The following is a 16,071-nucleotide window of genomic DNA, read 5'->3' as shown; positions in this document are numbered from 1 at the left end:
CACATAGGATTTTTGCCTATGTAATGCACTTAACCTTCCCATACACTCGTCTACACCAGATCAGAATCCAGATTAGGCAATCTCACAAGTCTTATAATGCTCTCGCCCACACTAGATCCAAGTTAAAAAAAAAAAAAGAAAAAAAAAAGGTCCAAGTCAACCACATCACGCGCGTCGGTTAGATTTGGTGCGCCGATTTAATAACCGCCTAAGTGGGCTCATTTTCTTTTTTTTTTTTAGCCCAAGTCGGCCCTTTTTTAGTTTTTGGCCCTAGTCGGCCCTTTTGAAGATTTGGTTCATTGTCAGCCATGGCCTGTTGTCGGTCCATTTTTGAATTTTGGTCTGTCGTCGACCCCTTTTGAAGTTTGGCTCATTGTTAGTCCTGGCCCGTTGTCGACCCCTTTTGGAGTTTGACCCGTTGTCGGCCCTTTTGAATTTGCATTCACTAGCCAGTGCCGCCTACCACCCTCTATCTCCTCTAGCAGTCATAACCATCTGCGGCTCGTTCCCGGCCTCTGCCACCACTGTTATCATTGTTTCAGATTTCAAACTTAAAGTTCCAAAATATTCTACCTTAAGTTTGAGGGGGGATTTTAGAATATTATATTTTCCGTATATTCCATAATTACGTTGATATCAAATATTCTCTATTTATGGGCTGATTACTATACTTATATTTAGACATTACCTTATAAATATGAACCTTTGTAATATAAACAAATCAAGTTAATGAGTACAATGTAACCCTTAAGGGTATTCTGAGTGGTGGATGTAAGTATTTAACACCAAATCACCCATACATCTTTGTATTTATTTTCTATTTTGCTTTCGCTCATATTTATGAATCTTTCATTATTTCAACCTATTCAAATTTAATTACTAAAAAAATAGGAAATTATGAAATCTGAAATTAATTTAAATGTGATTTGATTATATATATTCTAACATTTCTGACCCAATGCCATCATATCCTGACACTTCTCCCCAAGCAAAAACTTTATATACATTGTATATATTATCATTTTATATCTATATCTATATCTATATCTCTATCCATCCGTTTGTGATTTCGGATGACGTGGCCCAATGGGAAATGGCCTCCCATGCTCGCCGTGGGACGTATAAATATGAACTTGGGACTCTAGGCTCCTATTTGGTCTGTGCTTCCACTCACTGTCAGCCACACGCGCTTTCATTTCCTCCCCTTATTTATTCAACTCCACCGCCACTATCTCAAGCACTTCATTTTTTTCCCCATTGCATCTTACACCATCATTAGCACTAATTAGTGTTTTGCCCAGTCTCTCTCTCTCTCTCTCTCTCTCTCTCTCCCCCTGTGTCAGAAAGTGATATGTAGCTTATTTTCTTTTCTGGGTCTTCATTCTTTGAGCTTCTTTAGCTCTCGTCTCTGTTCTTGTTCTTGTTATAGGTTCAATGGCTCTCTGTGCATTTTCATTTCCTGTCCATGTCAACCGGGCAACAGCTTCTGGTTCCCAGAAATCCTCTTCATTCTCATCTCACTTTACATTGGGAACGGATCTGCTGTGCGCATCTCAGCACAAGCTCAATAAGGTGTGAAATTATGTATTGGAGTAAATACACTCATTACATGTATGAAAGAATACCCGTGTTGCTGAACTGAGTTACAAAAACTGGGTCTTATTCGTTTCTTTTGTTTGATTTGAAATTTCAGTTATTTTCAAGTTTGCATACATCATACGCATAAATAAATGGCTGTTTTGTTCTGAATAGGTACAGGCCAAGAAAAGGCCAGGTGGGGTTTGTGCATCGCGATCAGAGAGGGGGGAGGAGTATCATTCACAGAGACCGCCAACTCCTCTCTTGGACACCATAAACTATCCAATTCACATGAAAAATCTATCAATTAAGGTACAAAACCGCAAGCATGTGGCTGGTAGAAATTCATTCCAAGAGGAGCTAGCTTCCTTTATTTGAATAGAACGTATCTGAAACTTCATACAAATTCTTGACGCAGGAGCTGAAACAACTCGCGGATGAACTGCGGTCTGATGTCATCTTTAATGTTTCTAAGACTGGAGGTCACCTAGGCTCGAGTCTTGGTGTTGTCGAACTCACCGTGGCTCTCCATTATGTCTTTAACGCCCCCCAAGATAAGATATTATGGGATGTTGGTCACCAGGTTCCAATCTCACCTTCCTTAGGTTCTCCTTTGTGTTGAGCAAACTTGTTTAACGTATCAAAAAACACAATATCTATAGGAGAATTGGTCTCAATTGTATACTACTTTTAACTTATTCCCAGGCTTACCCACACAAGATCCTGACTGGAAGAAGAGATAAGATGCACACTATAAGGCAGACAAATGGGTTATCAGGGTTCACAAAGCGCTCGGAGAGTGAATTTGATTGCTTTGGCACGGGTCACAGTTCTACCACCATCTCTGCAGGACTTGGTAATTCTTTGTAGAACATTAAGTTTAACTGAGCTCGATATGTTCTGGTTTATGGCTGTGTTTATCTTATCCTTAGACTGTTGTGCTGCTCGGAAAGTTCCAGAAAACTCTTTTAGCAATTGTATTTACAGCATAAGAAGATCCGTAAGTTGTTGTGGCAACAATTATACAATTCTTCAAAATGAAGAAAAGTGGCTTCTTTTAATGTTTGTGTTTATGGTTATTTATGGGATGCTAAATGTTTTACATAGCTCATATACTGATATCATGAAGCTTCTTCACAATATGACGTGCTAACTTCATTCATAAAATATCCTCACCTTTTTCCTTGAAATTACAAACCAATTGACTGTGAATGGCTTGCTGATCTCTCAATCTCAATTGCAATTGATAGAGCATAAAGTTTGGTCTCTTCTTGGTTTTAACTTTTGGTATGTTATTGGGCAACAGGAATGGCTGTAGGGAGGGATCTAAAGGGAAGAAAGAATAATGTTATTGCTGTTATAGGTGATGGTGCCATGACAGCTGGGCAAGCTTATGAAGCCATGAATAATGCCGGGTACCTTGATTCTGACATGATTGTCATTCTTAATGACAATAAACAGGTTTCTTTACCCACTGCCACTCTCGATGGGCCCATACCACCTGTAGGAGCTTTGAGCAGTGCTCTTAGTAGGTTGCAATCTAACAGGCCTCTCAGAGAATTAAGAGAGGTTGCCAAGGTACATAGCAATAAACATGAGAAATAACAAAGAAATCACTTTCAATCATAATATGTGATTGAAACTGAGATTATTTTTATTTTTACTGAGATTGTTGCAGGGAGTTACAAAACAAATTGGTGGTCCAATGCATGAACTTGCTGCTAAAGTTGATGAATATGCTCGTGGGATGATCAGTGGTTCTGGATCAACGCTATTTGAAGAGCTTGGATTATATTATATAGGTCCTGTTGATGGTCACAACATAGATGATGTAGTTGCCATTCTCAAAGAGGTTAAAAGTACCAAATCAACAGGTCCGGTTCTGATCCATGTCGTCACTGAGAAGGGCAGGGGATACCCATATGCAGAGAAAGCAGCAGACAAGTATCATGGTAAATACAGAACTTAAAATTCGCGATTTTTTTTTTTTTTTTAAATTATGAGCGCGGGGAGGGGGGGTGGTGTTGGTTGAGGATCTGGGTATTTATATCGAACCTGATATATATTTTTATTTTATTTTATTGGCATTTATTTTTCTTGGGATTTTCTTAGCATTTGAGTGCACAAAGTGTCACTTGTGGTTCTTGCTTGATAGGAAAATACTTGGAAGTACCAAAAAAAAAAGAGAAAAAATTGTTTATTTCAAAATCTATGTAAAGAAAAAGTGTCCCCCTTTAAATGCTTAATAAATTTTTGTTTCATGTATATAGTCACATAAGAGTGAGCTTGCTTGCTTAGCAAATGAATATTCTTGGTTCTGCTTTTGCAGGAGTCGCCAAATTTGATCCAGCAACTGGGAAGCAATTCAAAACCAAGGCTCCTACACAGTCTTACACGACATACTTCGCGGAAGCTTTGATTGCAGAAGCAGAAGCGGACAAAGATGTTGTTGCAATCCATGCTGCAATGGGAGGCGGAACAGGCCTGAATCTCTTCCTTCGCCGTTTCCCAACAAGATGCTTTGATGTTGGGATAGCAGAACAGCACGCCGTTACTTTTGCTGCAGGTCTGGCCTGTGAAGGCCTTAAACCCTTCTGTGCAATTTACTCATCTTTCATGCAGAGGGCTTATGACCAGGCAAGCCACATCACTTCTTTGAATTTTTCTTATCATTGTTCTGTTGAATTTGATATAATGATATTGGTGATAGTATTACTAACTTATGATCCGATTCTAAAAAAATTATACACAGGTAGTACATGATGTGGATCTGCAGAAATTGCCGGTGAGATTTGCAATGGACAGAGCTGGACTTGTTGGAGCAGATGGTCCCACACATTGTGGTTCTTTTGATGTCACATTTATGGCCTGCCTCCCCAACATGGTGGTCATGGCTCCTTCTGACGAGGCAGAGCTCTTTCACATGGTTGCCACTGCTGCTGCAATAGATGATCGGCCCAGTTGTTTCCGATACCCGAGAGGGAACGGGATTGGTGTTCAGCTACCGTCAGGGAATAAAGGCGTTCCACTTGAGGTAACTTTCAACTGAGTTTCTGCTGTCTCAATAGTGAAAAAATATTTCAATGCACATCATCTGAAAAATTTGGAAATGGCTTGCCATTTTCTTACAGGTTGGAAAGGGCAGGATACTGATAGAGGGTGAAAGAGTGGCACTCTTGGGCTACGGAGCAGCAGTTCAGAGCTGTTTGGCTGCAGCATCTTTAGCGGAATCCCATGGCTTAAGGCTAACAGTTGTGGATGCACGCTTTTGCAAGCCGTTGGATCGTGCCCTTATTCGCAGCCTAGCCAAATCACACGACGTCTTAATTACAGTTGAAGAAGGATCAATTGGGGGATTTGGGTCTCATGTTGCTCAGTTCCTGGCCCTTGATGGCCTTCTTGATGGAAAACTAAAGGTAAGAATCTAAACATTGTTGTAGAAATCTCACGCGACGGTTGAAATTGGATTGAAACACCAAAATTATGTTTTTTCCATGGACTTACAAGTGAACTTTCCTCTGCAGTGGAGACCTTTGGTACTGCCTGATCGGTACATTGACCATGGATCACCTGCTGACCAACTGGCTGAAGCTGGTCTTACACCATCTCATATTGCAGCAACAGTGTTCAACATACTGGGACAAACAAGAGAGGCGCTGGAGATCATGTCATAAGAAAATTTAGAAAGAGGGGGTTCAGGTTTCACTCCCAACAATGTACAAAATAAATCTGTATTGATTTATCTTTCATGTATCATTTTTTGTATAAAAGTAGTGTCAGCATATGAATGTAAGCTAGCCAATCCAACTAGTTAAAAGGAAACAAGAGTTTCAATTATACTATAATTTCAAAAGCATTAACGTGTGAAACAAAAGCTGTTGCTGCCTCTTTTTTCTTTTTCTTTTTTCCTAGGCAGCAGCTATTGAAGCCTCTTGCTTGGTCAATTTATTGATCAGGTGTGAACTGCTTGATAATCCAGTTCTTTGTTCTTCTGAAAGTCCATGCCAGCCGCATTGCCTAGAAGTCATTTCAATTTTGGAATAAATACTGCTCTTTGATTGTGGATTGAGGCGATATTCAGTTATAGGCCCAACACAAATCTGATCCACGTCTTTCAATATCTCTGCCGACTTTCCTCAACAATTCGGTGGTCAAAATAAGTACCCTGATAGCTACCTCAATTATATATATATATATATATATATATATATATATATATCCAAATGATTATCACATTCTTGATTTGATGGAAGAAAGAATGAGGGGTCTTATGAGAATGCTATTAAAGAATATGTATTGTTATCGTGTTCAACAATGATGAATAATATGAAATTAAAAAGAGAGATCTGGAGAGAGTCAAGACACGGATTTACGTAGTTTAACAAGACGCTTATGTCCATAGAGAGTGCGGCTATATTTTGCTATTAATGATTCAGTGTTATATATATATATATATATAAACTCTAATTGTACTAATGTATTTTAAAAAACTCCAAAATACCCTGTTTACTTTGCTTTATTTACTCGACCAACTACTAATATTTCAATATTACTTTCTATGCTTGAAAAATTATGAACTACTAATTCCAACAACACGTAACCTTTGTTCTGGTTAATGAAGCAATCCGGTACCTCAATTATGTACCTGTGATGCTGGTGGTTGGCTAGATCTCTATATGCTGGTTAAAGAGGTAGCGTTATCAGTGTGCTGCCATGTCCTGACGAGTGGAAGATGAACACCTCCATTGCTTTTTCTTTTGTCTTTTTATCGTGGGAGTGGATGGATAAATCCAATGAAGTATGGCGTTTGCTGTCAACGCAGAATACGCAATAATAGAGTTATATGTTTCTTGGTGCTTATTGCTGGCACAGACAAAAGGGGTCGTTTCAGGTTTGGCGAGAGGGGCACAACACTAACCTCTGAACTTGGTCACAACTTTATTCACGTGTACCAATCCATTTATTGACACGTGTACAGCAAAAGAAAGAGTGGGAGGCCTGGTGCCAATAAAGAAAAAACAGAAAAAAAGAAAAAGATGTCAATTAAGTGGACTTTTGTATGTATTCAGCAATTGCCTTTTGTCACTCTCACCGTCTCATTGAAAGAAATCCTTCCAAATCCAAAGCCTACATGCAGGGACTCCAAATTCATGTCAAGTTAAAAACACAACTATTTAGATTTTAGACCAACACAAACCCTCAACGCGTCTTCACACCATCGATCCCCCACAAATTGTCCACGCGGCCATTTCTTTTCCCTTTGTTCGTAGCTGAATGCGTGGAAAATGCTAAAGGCACAACTATTTTGTCCAATTTTGGGTCAACTTTTACGTTATTTTTTAATTTAAAAAATAACGAAATTAGAAATAAAAACTTTTTCCTAGAGCTATAATTTTTATTTTGGTTATTCTTTTTTTTGGTATTTTTTTAAAAATAAAAATTATATTTTGCTTCAGAAACTTTTTCCTTATTTTTTAATTTAAAAAATAACAAAATAACAAAATAAAAAAAAAATTTCTGAAGCAATAATCTTTATTTTGGCCCTTCTTTTATTTGGTATTTTTTTTTAAAAAAAAAATCAAATAAAAGAAAATTATTGGTTCAGAAACTTTTTTAATTTTTAATTTGTTTTTTTTTTAAATTAAAAAATAAGAAAAAAGTTGGCCCCAAGTTGGGGCTGTATCATTCATCGTCTAAGATATGCTATAGTGAAATAAAAGAATTATTTTTGGTTTATAAAAGTCTTAGGTGGCAAGAAGTCACAAGCTTATCAGTGGGTGGGGCCATAACAACTACAGATGTGGCATGTAACTTCTTGCCACCTAAGACTTTTATGGGCCAAAAATAGTCTTTTTATTGCACTATAGCATTTTTCGAATAGAAATGCTTTGTGTTCTTTTAGTATTCTCATAACTATGATGTGCATATTAAAATCATCAATAGATTAAAAGTCAATAATGATTCAACGGTAATTTTAAAAGCCACATTACAGTTAAGAGAACACTAGAAGAACACTTAGCATTTCCTTTTCTCGAATGTGTCTTGTGATTTTTAAGTACACGTGTGCATGTATGGGGGCAGTGGGGTCAGTTTGATTCATAGTGGGCCGACATAAACATATGGGCCCTAAGGATGGTTCAGGCAGATTGCGGGTGGCATTATTTCTATATATAATTAAGGACATAAAAGGATAATTAATTGTTAGATAAGAAAGAAGAACAATATTATATAGGAAATGTGTTCCAGAAAATCTACGTACGGTGGCATTATTTCATATATATTATTCATAATTTGTAAATGAATATTGAAATGTACATCAATTTAAATTAAAATTTGCAAACCCCGGCCACCCCCTTCCCCAAAATATATGAACTATATAAATTCTAGTGCAAATAGCACTGCAATTTCATCTCCCTACATAATGGAACACGCATTTGGGTTCTCATCGCTAAACATCATAAGCAGTACTTGGGTCTCTTTGCAATAATCAAACATTGGTGGGTCTGAAACAACTTGTTCTGGAACCAAATCCTGTCCATTGGATGCAGTCGGTGTCTTTTCCTTGTTCTCTACAATCTCTACCTTCTTCCCGGTTTTCTTTTTCAGTTTCTTCACAACTTTTTGAGGATCAAACCGACCCATTACCACAACCTTATGCTTCTTCATGTCTGTCGTAAATTTCTCCACCCCTTACAAAACGTACATATATATAAACAAAAATAATATGAATATAATTATTTTTTGGGTTTGTTAAAGGAGAGAGAGAGAGAGTACCTTTACACTTGGAGATGGCTTTAGCAACGGTTCTTTCACATGCATTACAGTACATTGAGACTTTAAATTCTGCAGTAATAAACTTAAAAATATAGAAAAGATTCAAAAGAAGGGAAATGTGATTCATTGCGTACGTACGTGAATCTAAATCTTTTAAGAAGAAACAAAGAAAAATAAATACTTTTAATTCCTCCTTTTTCTTCTTCTTTCCCATCGAAACTGTTCCAAGTCCAAGAGAAAGAGATCAATCAGTGCATGCAGAGTTGAAAAAATAACCCCTTTCACGAGAAGGATACTTTAGTAAATTTGTATTGGTTGGGGGCAGTTATAGTTATGGAGACAACAAATTAAAACAAGCCGATAACGCTAGGTCGGAAAGTAATAGAATTTGGTTTTACCTTGGAATTAATTTCTCACTAACTGACTCTGAAAAATATAAAAAAAGAAAGAAAAAAGAAGAAGAAAAAAAACTGACTCGGGATAAGGAGTTCCATTTCCTAAACTGCCCTTCACATGTCAACTACCCAATGAAGTGGAACAAACGTAAACGGTCTTTGGGGCCGATATTTTAAAATTTGAATAGTCAAACTCTCATCATTATTATTATTATTATTAGAAAAAAAAAATGTAAAATCAATTGTTGCAGCCTTAATTGAATATGATTTGGCACACCGACGGTATCGATTAAGATTTTGGACGGAAGTTGATAGTAGAGACTTATTTGTTATTTTAGCATATAATGTGTGTTCTAAGAAAATTTTTATACCACGGGGAGGTTATACCAAATCAGTGTAATCATATGGACTGATTTTTCATTTTTTGCTTATTAGTTATTTACATGCTTAAAAAAAAAAAAAAAAAAAATCTCATTATTAACATTTTTGCTCAAAAGAATTTTGAGATCATTATCAAATGAGAAACAATCAAATTGTTGTTCATCTTAGCCTTTGCGCTTGGAAGTACATCATTAATAAACGTATACACTCTAGCTAGTTTAATCATGAGAGGTTGTGTGTCAAGAGATCTGATCCCATCAGTTGAATATTATAAGGGTAAGAAATCAATCTTTAAAGATAATGCTTTTACATAATTATATAGCATTGTGAGATTTTTCATACCGTACTAATAAAAAAAAAAAAAAATAGTCATGAGGTTTTTCGGGTCATTACTCATGAGAGGTTGTGTGTCAAGAGACCTAATCTCATCAGTTGAATATTATAGGGGCAAGAAATCAATCTTTAAAGATAATACTTTTACGTAATTCTATAGCATTGTGAAATTCTTCGTACCGTACTAAAAAAAAAAAAAAGTCATGAGGTTTTTCGAGTCATTACCTTCCATAAAAAAAACATAAAAATAGAGATTAATTATCTTTGGTGGCCTCACCTCTTGATCAAATAGATCCACAAATTATTCATCATAATTCAAGAAAATGGAAACTAGCTAGAATTCACCACACTGCAGTTTTTCCTAATCTCTCCCTGACCAGTTCCTGTAAGAACTTGAATGGCTCCCATCCTCCTTATTGATTTAGCAAACTCCTTGAAGAAAATCCTGGAGACAAGCAACTTTTTCACTTCCTCGAGAGATTTCTTGTCTGTTAGAAGCGCAGCATCTGATGTAAAAAGACCTTCGTTTTCCAACAGGATTTTGTAGTAATGAGTGTCGAAAGACAGAGAGCTTCCAGGGTCCATTCCAATGGTGGTCGTGTTGTCCGACAGGCTTTTGCATTTGGTTTTCAAGTAAGCTGCATAGCTTGGGTTTAGAGAAGGGTCCTCACCATAACCTTTTCCCGTAAAATTGTATAGTCTGGGGGCGAACGAAGGGCAATGTGACTCGCCAATAGTGTGTGCACCTGACAATACACAATTTTTGTTGAGTGACTGACGTAGTTGAAATAAATGTTGACACGTGTCATAAGTTGTAAAAGAGTTGTACGTAGGTGTAATATTACTTTTAATCTTATAACTAGTAAAACATGAGTAATTCTAAATATTCAATTCTCATCTCACTCGATTGATGTGGCAGTGCCCATCAGCCTTTTTTTTTTTTTTTTTTTTTTTTTAATTAATAGAGGTTGATCCAAGAGTACTTAATGAGCATTTTAACATTAGTCCAGTGAGATAAAAATGTCATTAGAGTTGAGTATGTAATATTAGTCTTAATAATTAACAATGATGATGACAACAAGAACACTTGGGGGCTTGATTTAGCTTTTGTGGTTGCCTTCCACAACTTGATATAATTAATAAGCTTAATTTGAATTTTGACAAGGTCAAAACCATGGGATCAAGATCATCACCATGAACTACTTCATGATAAACATTTTATTTTCTTGCATCGAACAATGTATGTATATATATAGTATCAAGTTATTTAAAAAATTTAAATAACATGAAAACGTATTCAACATTGGACCACATATATACCATTAATATAATTCTTAAAGCCATAGTTATTACTTTATATATATATATATCACCTTAATATTTACCACCCTTAGAATATTCCTAATTTTTTTTATTAATTTAATTATCACGTACATCTCACTTAATTGTGTGTTAAGATCATGTTAAAACTCTATCATATTAATTAATTTAAAAACAATAGTACGTTATGGTTCTTAAAATTTCATGGCTGTCTTAAAAAAAATAAAATAAAATAAAAAATTAGAGAATCTTATATTCTATGTTTGTCATTTACTTTTTTACTTTCTTCACCTGATAAAACAACAAGATCATGAACGTTGAGGCCTTTGCTAGCGAATCTTTGTTTGAGTAGAGTAAAATTGAAGGTTGGCGGAGGAATGTTGGTAAGGACTTCAAATGCACGTGATATGGTTCCGTCTCTTCTTCCAAGTTGCACTTTCCACAATGGTCTCTTATACTGCAACATCATTCCATAATTAAACACATTAATTATTAAGCTTAAGAAAAGGAAGATCCATTAATACCAAGCTAATTAGTAAATCTATTAATTGATGAGTAATATGTATTTTTTTCGAAACTTACTTGGAATGAAACTGAGTCTCTAGCAGCTAAGGCCACGATATCAGCACAAGAGACGACTCCAGGGCATGCCTTTTCTACCGCGGTTTTGATGTCTTCTATAATGGCGAACCCATCCAGGGTTAGGTTTGGAACTGCATCCTTTTCAGCTGTATTATTTGCGGTGGAGTCCAGCAATACCGAGGCATCACAACCCTAAGATATAATTCACAAGAAATACTTTAAAAATATTTTTGAAGGTCAAATAGATCTATTCCCTAGCTAGAACATTTATTTCATGTACCTTATTGAAATGATAGAAATATATATAATTTTTTAGCATTTTGCAATGCAATATTTGTAGCACAACTACTTCATGGATGGAAAGACAAGCATGAACTATAAAGAAAAGATGAATTACGTACCCTAACAAAACAATCATGAAAGTGCAGCCTGAGTAAAGGTGCAGCCAAGGTTAAATCTTGTGCAACATGTTTCCAAGTGACCTCTCTCACAATGTCAAGAACCTGAGGACAAGTATCCTCATAATACTTCTGCCTTAACTTCCCTCCATGGCAAACTCCCAAAAGCCCTAAAAGTACCACTATGGAGATCAACAAGGAACTCAGTTTAGAATTCATCTCTCTCTCTTTCTCTCTGGTCACAGCACAGATTTGATACTTCTATATATATAGAGAGAGGGGGGGTGGGGACCGGGGGTGGGGTGAACGGGGGGGGGGAGCTGATTATCTTATTTCCATATAAAGTTCTAAACGGCAGGAATAATTCTCTGGTCACCGCAGGACTTCTAAAATATGTGTTTCCTAGACGTGCATCTCAAAATAACGAATTAATTATAAGAACTATTGCAGGCAACATTCATTTCGTACGTGTTCTATAGTTTTTTTTTTTTAATTATTTATTTTTTGCTGAATGAATGAGTAAAAAAAGAAAGCAAATCCTATGTATGGAGAAATGAAATTCCATTTGTTCTTTCTTGCATTTCAGGTGATGAATGATGATGCACATGGTGGAGCCAGCAAGCATATATAGCTACAGCCATCACTAGATGTTTGCACCGCCACCACCCCAATCATTCCAGCAAATAATGTTGAAATATTCATCATAAAAAAATATATATATATTATTGAAGTAGACTGAAAAGAAAATTAGAGTTTAGAGAATTAAACGTGACCAGAAGACAAGTATTGAAAAGTAATCAGTTCATATATAAATATTGGTCCTTAGAATATTAGACAAAGCTTATTTGTTTAAAAAACAATATTAAAAAAAGGGTAAATATATTATAAGTCCCTGAATCAACCCGCCAAAACTAAAATCTCCTTAAGGTTTTTTTTTTTTTTTTTTTTTTGAAAATTTACTCCGTAGGGTTAATTGAAAGGCCAATAAAATCCATACAGTCAAAATTTTCTAACCGCCGTTAGTTTCAATCAAAATGCATCATTTTGCTACATCAACATATTAATTTAATTTAAAAATTAAATCTAAACTAAAAAAATTAAACGCGGAACGCAAACCAAGAGGGAGAAGGGTTTTCCGGTGACGTCGATGTTGAATTCTCCGACGCCGAAGTTTACTGCGTGTTGCAGGCACGACCGGACGCTGTATTCTTCGTCTGTAAGGCTCTGTTGGAAAGACCAATGGAGGGAAAGGCTTTGCAACTTCACCCTGTGCGAGCAGCGGTGGAGCAACGAAGGGAATTTTCCTTTTGATTTTTTATCAAGTCAAGCACGTTTTCTTTTTCTATTTGGTTTCTTTAGCCGAATTGCAATTTTTCTCCGAGTAGGAGAAGTTGACCCATTTTATACTAATATATAAAAAGGAAAAAAAGAAAAAGAAAGAGGCTGCTGCTGAAGAAATTCATAGGAGATGGTTGCTCATTCCTTATAAACATGCCCAAGATCTTGTCTACGGGCAATGTGAGATCATTCCTCAACACCCTCCCTCACGTACAGGCTAATATTTTTCCTGGTCCTTGTCACAAGGTAAGGTAAGTAGTGTGGACACCATTCGTCCTGTGGTAGGCTTTTGATACCATGAAGAAATTTTATGGGCCTAACTCATCTCATAAAACCGATTCAATAAGAGAGGGTTGCCCATTCCTTATAAACATGCCAAAGATCTTGTCCACAGGCAATGTGAGATTATTCCTTAACACCCTCCCCCACATGTAGACTAGTATTTTTCATGGTCCTTGTCACGGGGTAAGTAGTGTGCACTTTTTTCGTCCTGTGGTTGGCTCTTGATACCATGAAAAAATTCGTAGACCTAACTCATCTCATAAAACCGATTCAATAAGAGAAGGTTGCCCATTCCTTATAAACATGCCCAAGATCTTGTCCACAGGCAATGTTGGACTATTTCATAACACCCCCCTCACATGTAGGCCGATATTTTTCTTAGTCCTTGTTACGGGGTAAGTGGTGTGGGCCTCCATTCGTTCTGTGGTAGGCTTTAATACTATGAAGAAATTTCATGGGCCTAACTCATTTCATAAAACTGGTTCAATAAGAGAGGGTTGCTCATTCCTTATAAACATGCCCAAGATCTTGTCCACAAGCAATGTGAGATTATTCTTCAACAACTGCTTGTTGCTGCTCTCTAGTACAGTACACAGGGTTTTTAATTTCATGTAAACAAAATTGGACTAATTTGTTTGCTCAAAATAAGCTAATGTTTTTGTAGAATTGAATGGTGGAAGAAACTCAAATTGTACATGAGCAAAACAAGGAGATTGCTTTTTGTTTCTCCTCCACAAAATCCTCACACTCAACTATATGTGAATCAAAGAAGCAATAGTAGAGAGCTTTTAAGGGAGAAAGAAATGAAAAATGTTAAGGTCACAACATAAATTCAACTTATGGCCAACTTCTCTCCTACGTGTCATTTAAATAAAAAAAAATTGATAGAGAGGATTTTGAGATTTTGAAAATTTGGGGAAAAAAATAATTTGTTTGGTTTAAAATTCAAATTTTTTTTACACGTAGGAGAGAAGTTGGCCATGAGTTAAGTTTGTGTTGTGTCCATATCAAACCTCGAAAGAAATTTCCAAAATTGAAATCCCCAAATCTCTCCCTCCATCTCCATCTTCCCTCTCCTCCCACCCACGGGCCACTTCCACCCACAGTTGGCCATGAGCAACAACGCCGACCACTCCATCTCCAGCAACGAGCATCACGTGATTTCAGCCACCCCCTTCAATTTATTTTTTTTATTTTTTTTATTTACCCTAAAAGTTTTTTTTTTCTTTCTTTTAGGGAAAAATATAATTTAGCCTCTTAAACTACTATCCATTTTCTTTTGAGCCCCCTAACGTTCAAAAAGTGAAAAAGTAGCCCCTCCAAACTACCAAATAGTTACAATTTGACCACTCTGTTAGTCATTACCGTCAAATAGGATGAAAAATTCAAAACTACGTCGTTTTGGCAAGGTTAAGTTACTAAAATACCATTTAAAAAAAAAAAATCAATTTCAAAAATACCCCCAAAACGACGTCATGAGGGGAAAAAAAAAAAAAAAAAAAAACAACAACAACGGTTTTGGGGTGGCCGCCGAGCCACCCCCAGGCTTGTGGGGGTGGCTGGGCGGCCACCCCACAGGCCTGGAGGTGGCCACCTAACCACCCCCATGGCTTGGGGGTGGCTTTCCGGCCACCCCAATGGCCTATGAGGGTGGCCGCTGGAGTGGGTTTCCGGTAGCGGCGGGTCTAGCCGTGCGTTGGTCTCCGACGGTCTAGTTTGGAGACTCGGGGACGAGGCTAGGATCTCCCGCTGGTTTGGCAAATGGCAGTTGAATGGATCGGAAGGTCTGGCGTGCGACCGACAATCTGTAGTGAAGGGTGACTGGCAATCTGGTTTGGTCGTTTTGGTCTCCGGCTGTGTGGGTCACGGGATCGGCGGTGACAGATCGGAGGTGCTGGTTGCTCAGAGCTCCGATGGTCGTGCTAAGATTGCTCTGGCAGTACAATCTGCGTGCTTGAGGTTCCAGCTGTCCTAAGTTCGACGAACCAGAGATCTGCAAGTCTGTGACGGTTGTGCTTGGAGGTTCGGCAAACGGCGGTGCTAGGGCAAGCCACCCCTAAACCACCGTTCATTTCTTTTTCTTTTTCTTTTTCTTTTTTTTTTTTCAAAATGATGTCGTTTTTGTGAAGCATTTTTTAAATTGATTTTTTTTTTTCAAAAGGGAATTTTAATAACTTAACCTCAAAAAATGACATCGTTTTGCATTTTCCATCCAATTTGACGGTGTTGATTAACGGAGTGGTCAAATTGCAACTTTTTAGTAGTTTGTGGGCTACTTTATCACTTTTTAAACATTAGAGAGCTAAAATGGAAATAGTTAATAGGTTGGGGGGCTAAATTATATTTTTCTCTTTTTTTTTTATTTGTACCTTGGGGGTGGCAAACCACCCCTAAGAGATAATTCCGCCTCCTCTCTCTCTCTATAACTCTTTCTTTCGATGTGGGATGTTATGCAATACGGGAATCAAAAGTTTCAGAATGTTTGTATATATTTTGGAGAGAATAAGTATTAATAATAAGTAATAACGATAAATAAGGTAGAAAAAAATGGGAACAGAGAGATTGAGATGAGAAGTAGCTTGGAAGGAAGTGAGACGCGGTGTTAGGAATCAGAAGGAAGGGAGGAGTTTGAGTTTTTAAAGGGTCTTTTTGCAGATGTAACCGTTGTTTTAGGATTTGGCTGCAACACG

At 37.0% G+C, this 16,071-nt stretch overlaps 3 protein-coding genes across 4 annotated transcripts; 1 reads left to right on the top strand and 2 right to left on the bottom strand.

Annotated features, from left to right (window-relative positions):
* Nucleotides 1-1,346: 1,346 nt before the first annotated feature.
* Nucleotides 1,347-5,647, top strand: LOC132186378 (1-deoxy-D-xylulose-5-phosphate synthase 1, chloroplastic). Of its 2 annotated transcripts, none has more exons than XM_059600327.2 (10): nucleotides 1,347-1,572; nucleotides 1,759-1,890; nucleotides 1,997-2,161; nucleotides 2,284-2,434; nucleotides 2,885-3,156; nucleotides 3,257-3,530; nucleotides 3,908-4,215; nucleotides 4,331-4,612; nucleotides 4,710-4,994; nucleotides 5,103-5,647. In XM_059600327.2, the coding sequence occupies exons 1-10, from the start codon at nucleotides 1,435-1,437 to the stop codon at nucleotides 5,250-5,252; spliced, it is 2,157 nt and encodes a 718-aa protein (XP_059456310.2). In that variant the 5' UTR covers nucleotides 1,347-1,434; the 3' UTR covers nucleotides 5,253-5,647. The 2 variants fall into 2 exon arrangements, with proteins under 2 accessions (XP_059456310.2, XP_059456301.2); XM_059600318.2 differs by having other exon boundaries at nucleotides 1,753-1,890.
* Nucleotides 5,648-7,992: 2,345 nt separating this feature from the next.
* LOC132175425 (Heavy metal transport/detoxification superfamily protein) lies at nucleotides 7,993-8,566 on the bottom strand. The gene is made up of 3 exons (XM_059587378.1): nucleotides 8,534-8,566; nucleotides 8,353-8,434; nucleotides 7,993-8,267 (listed from the first exon to the last, which is right to left on the bottom strand). Exons 1-3 carry the CDS (start codon nucleotides 8,564-8,566, stop codon nucleotides 7,993-7,995), a joined length of 390 nt encoding a protein of 129 aa, XP_059443361.1.
* Nucleotides 8,567-9,739: 1,173 nt separating this feature from the next.
* LOC148587719 (peroxidase 3-like) lies at nucleotides 9,740-11,983 on the bottom strand. The gene is made up of 4 exons (XM_088513364.1): nucleotides 11,765-11,983; nucleotides 11,364-11,555; nucleotides 11,073-11,238; nucleotides 9,740-10,207 (listed from the first exon to the last, which is right to left on the bottom strand). Exons 1-4 carry the CDS (start codon nucleotides 11,978-11,980, stop codon nucleotides 9,792-9,794), a joined length of 990 nt encoding a protein of 329 aa, XP_088369490.1. The 5' UTR covers nucleotides 11,981-11,983; the 3' UTR covers nucleotides 9,740-9,791.
* Between the last annotated feature and the right edge of the window lie 4,088 nt (nucleotides 11,984-16,071).

This window comes from Corylus avellana, chromosome 2, assembly GCF_965113065.1.
Source record: "Corylus avellana chromosome 2, dhCorAvel1.hap1.2, whole genome shotgun sequence".
Taxonomy (NCBI): Eukaryota; Viridiplantae; Streptophyta; class Magnoliopsida; order Fagales; family Betulaceae; genus Corylus; species Corylus avellana.
Note: the sequence above shows the minus strand (reverse complement) of the source record. Positions and strands in the feature narration are given on the sequence as shown.

Excerpts from the sequence above, each read along its gene's own strand:
- LOC132186378 (XM_059600318.2), top strand. The coding sequence starts at position 1,435 with ATGGCTCTCTGTGCATTTTCATTTCCTGTCCATGTCAACCGGGCAACA. Across the intron at positions 1,573-1,752 it reads CTCAGCACAAGCTCAATAAG|GTACAGGCCAAGAAAAGGCC; the intron begins GTGTGAAATTAT and ends TGTTCTGAATAG. Across the intron at positions 1,891-1,996 it reads TGAAAAATCTATCAATTAAG|GAGCTGAAACAACTCGCGGA; the intron begins GTACAAAACCGC and ends TTCTTGACGCAG.
- LOC148587719 (XM_088513364.1), bottom strand. The coding sequence starts at position 11,980 with ATGAATTCTAAACTGAGTTCCTTGTTGATCTCCATAGTGGTACTTTTA. Across the intron at positions 11,239-11,363 it reads GAGACTCAGTTTCATTCCAA|TATAAGAGACCATTGTGGAA; the intron begins GTAAGTTTCGAA and ends ATGATGTTGCAG. Across the intron at positions 10,208-11,072 it reads TGATCTTGTTGTTTTATCAG|GTGCACACACTATTGGCGAG; the intron begins GTGAAGAAAGTA and ends GTGTATTGTCAG.
- LOC132175425 (XM_059587378.1), bottom strand. The coding sequence starts at position 8,566 with ATGGGAAAGAAGAAGAAAAAGGAGGAATTAAAA. Across the intron at positions 8,435-8,533 it reads AGAAAAAGGAGGAATTAAAA|TTTATTACTGCAGAATTTAA; the intron begins GTATTTATTTTT and ends TATATTTTTAAG. Across the intron at positions 8,268-8,352 it reads AGCCATCTCCAAGTGTAAAG|GGGTGGAGAAATTTACGACA; the intron begins GTACTCTCTCTC and ends ACGTTTTGTAAG.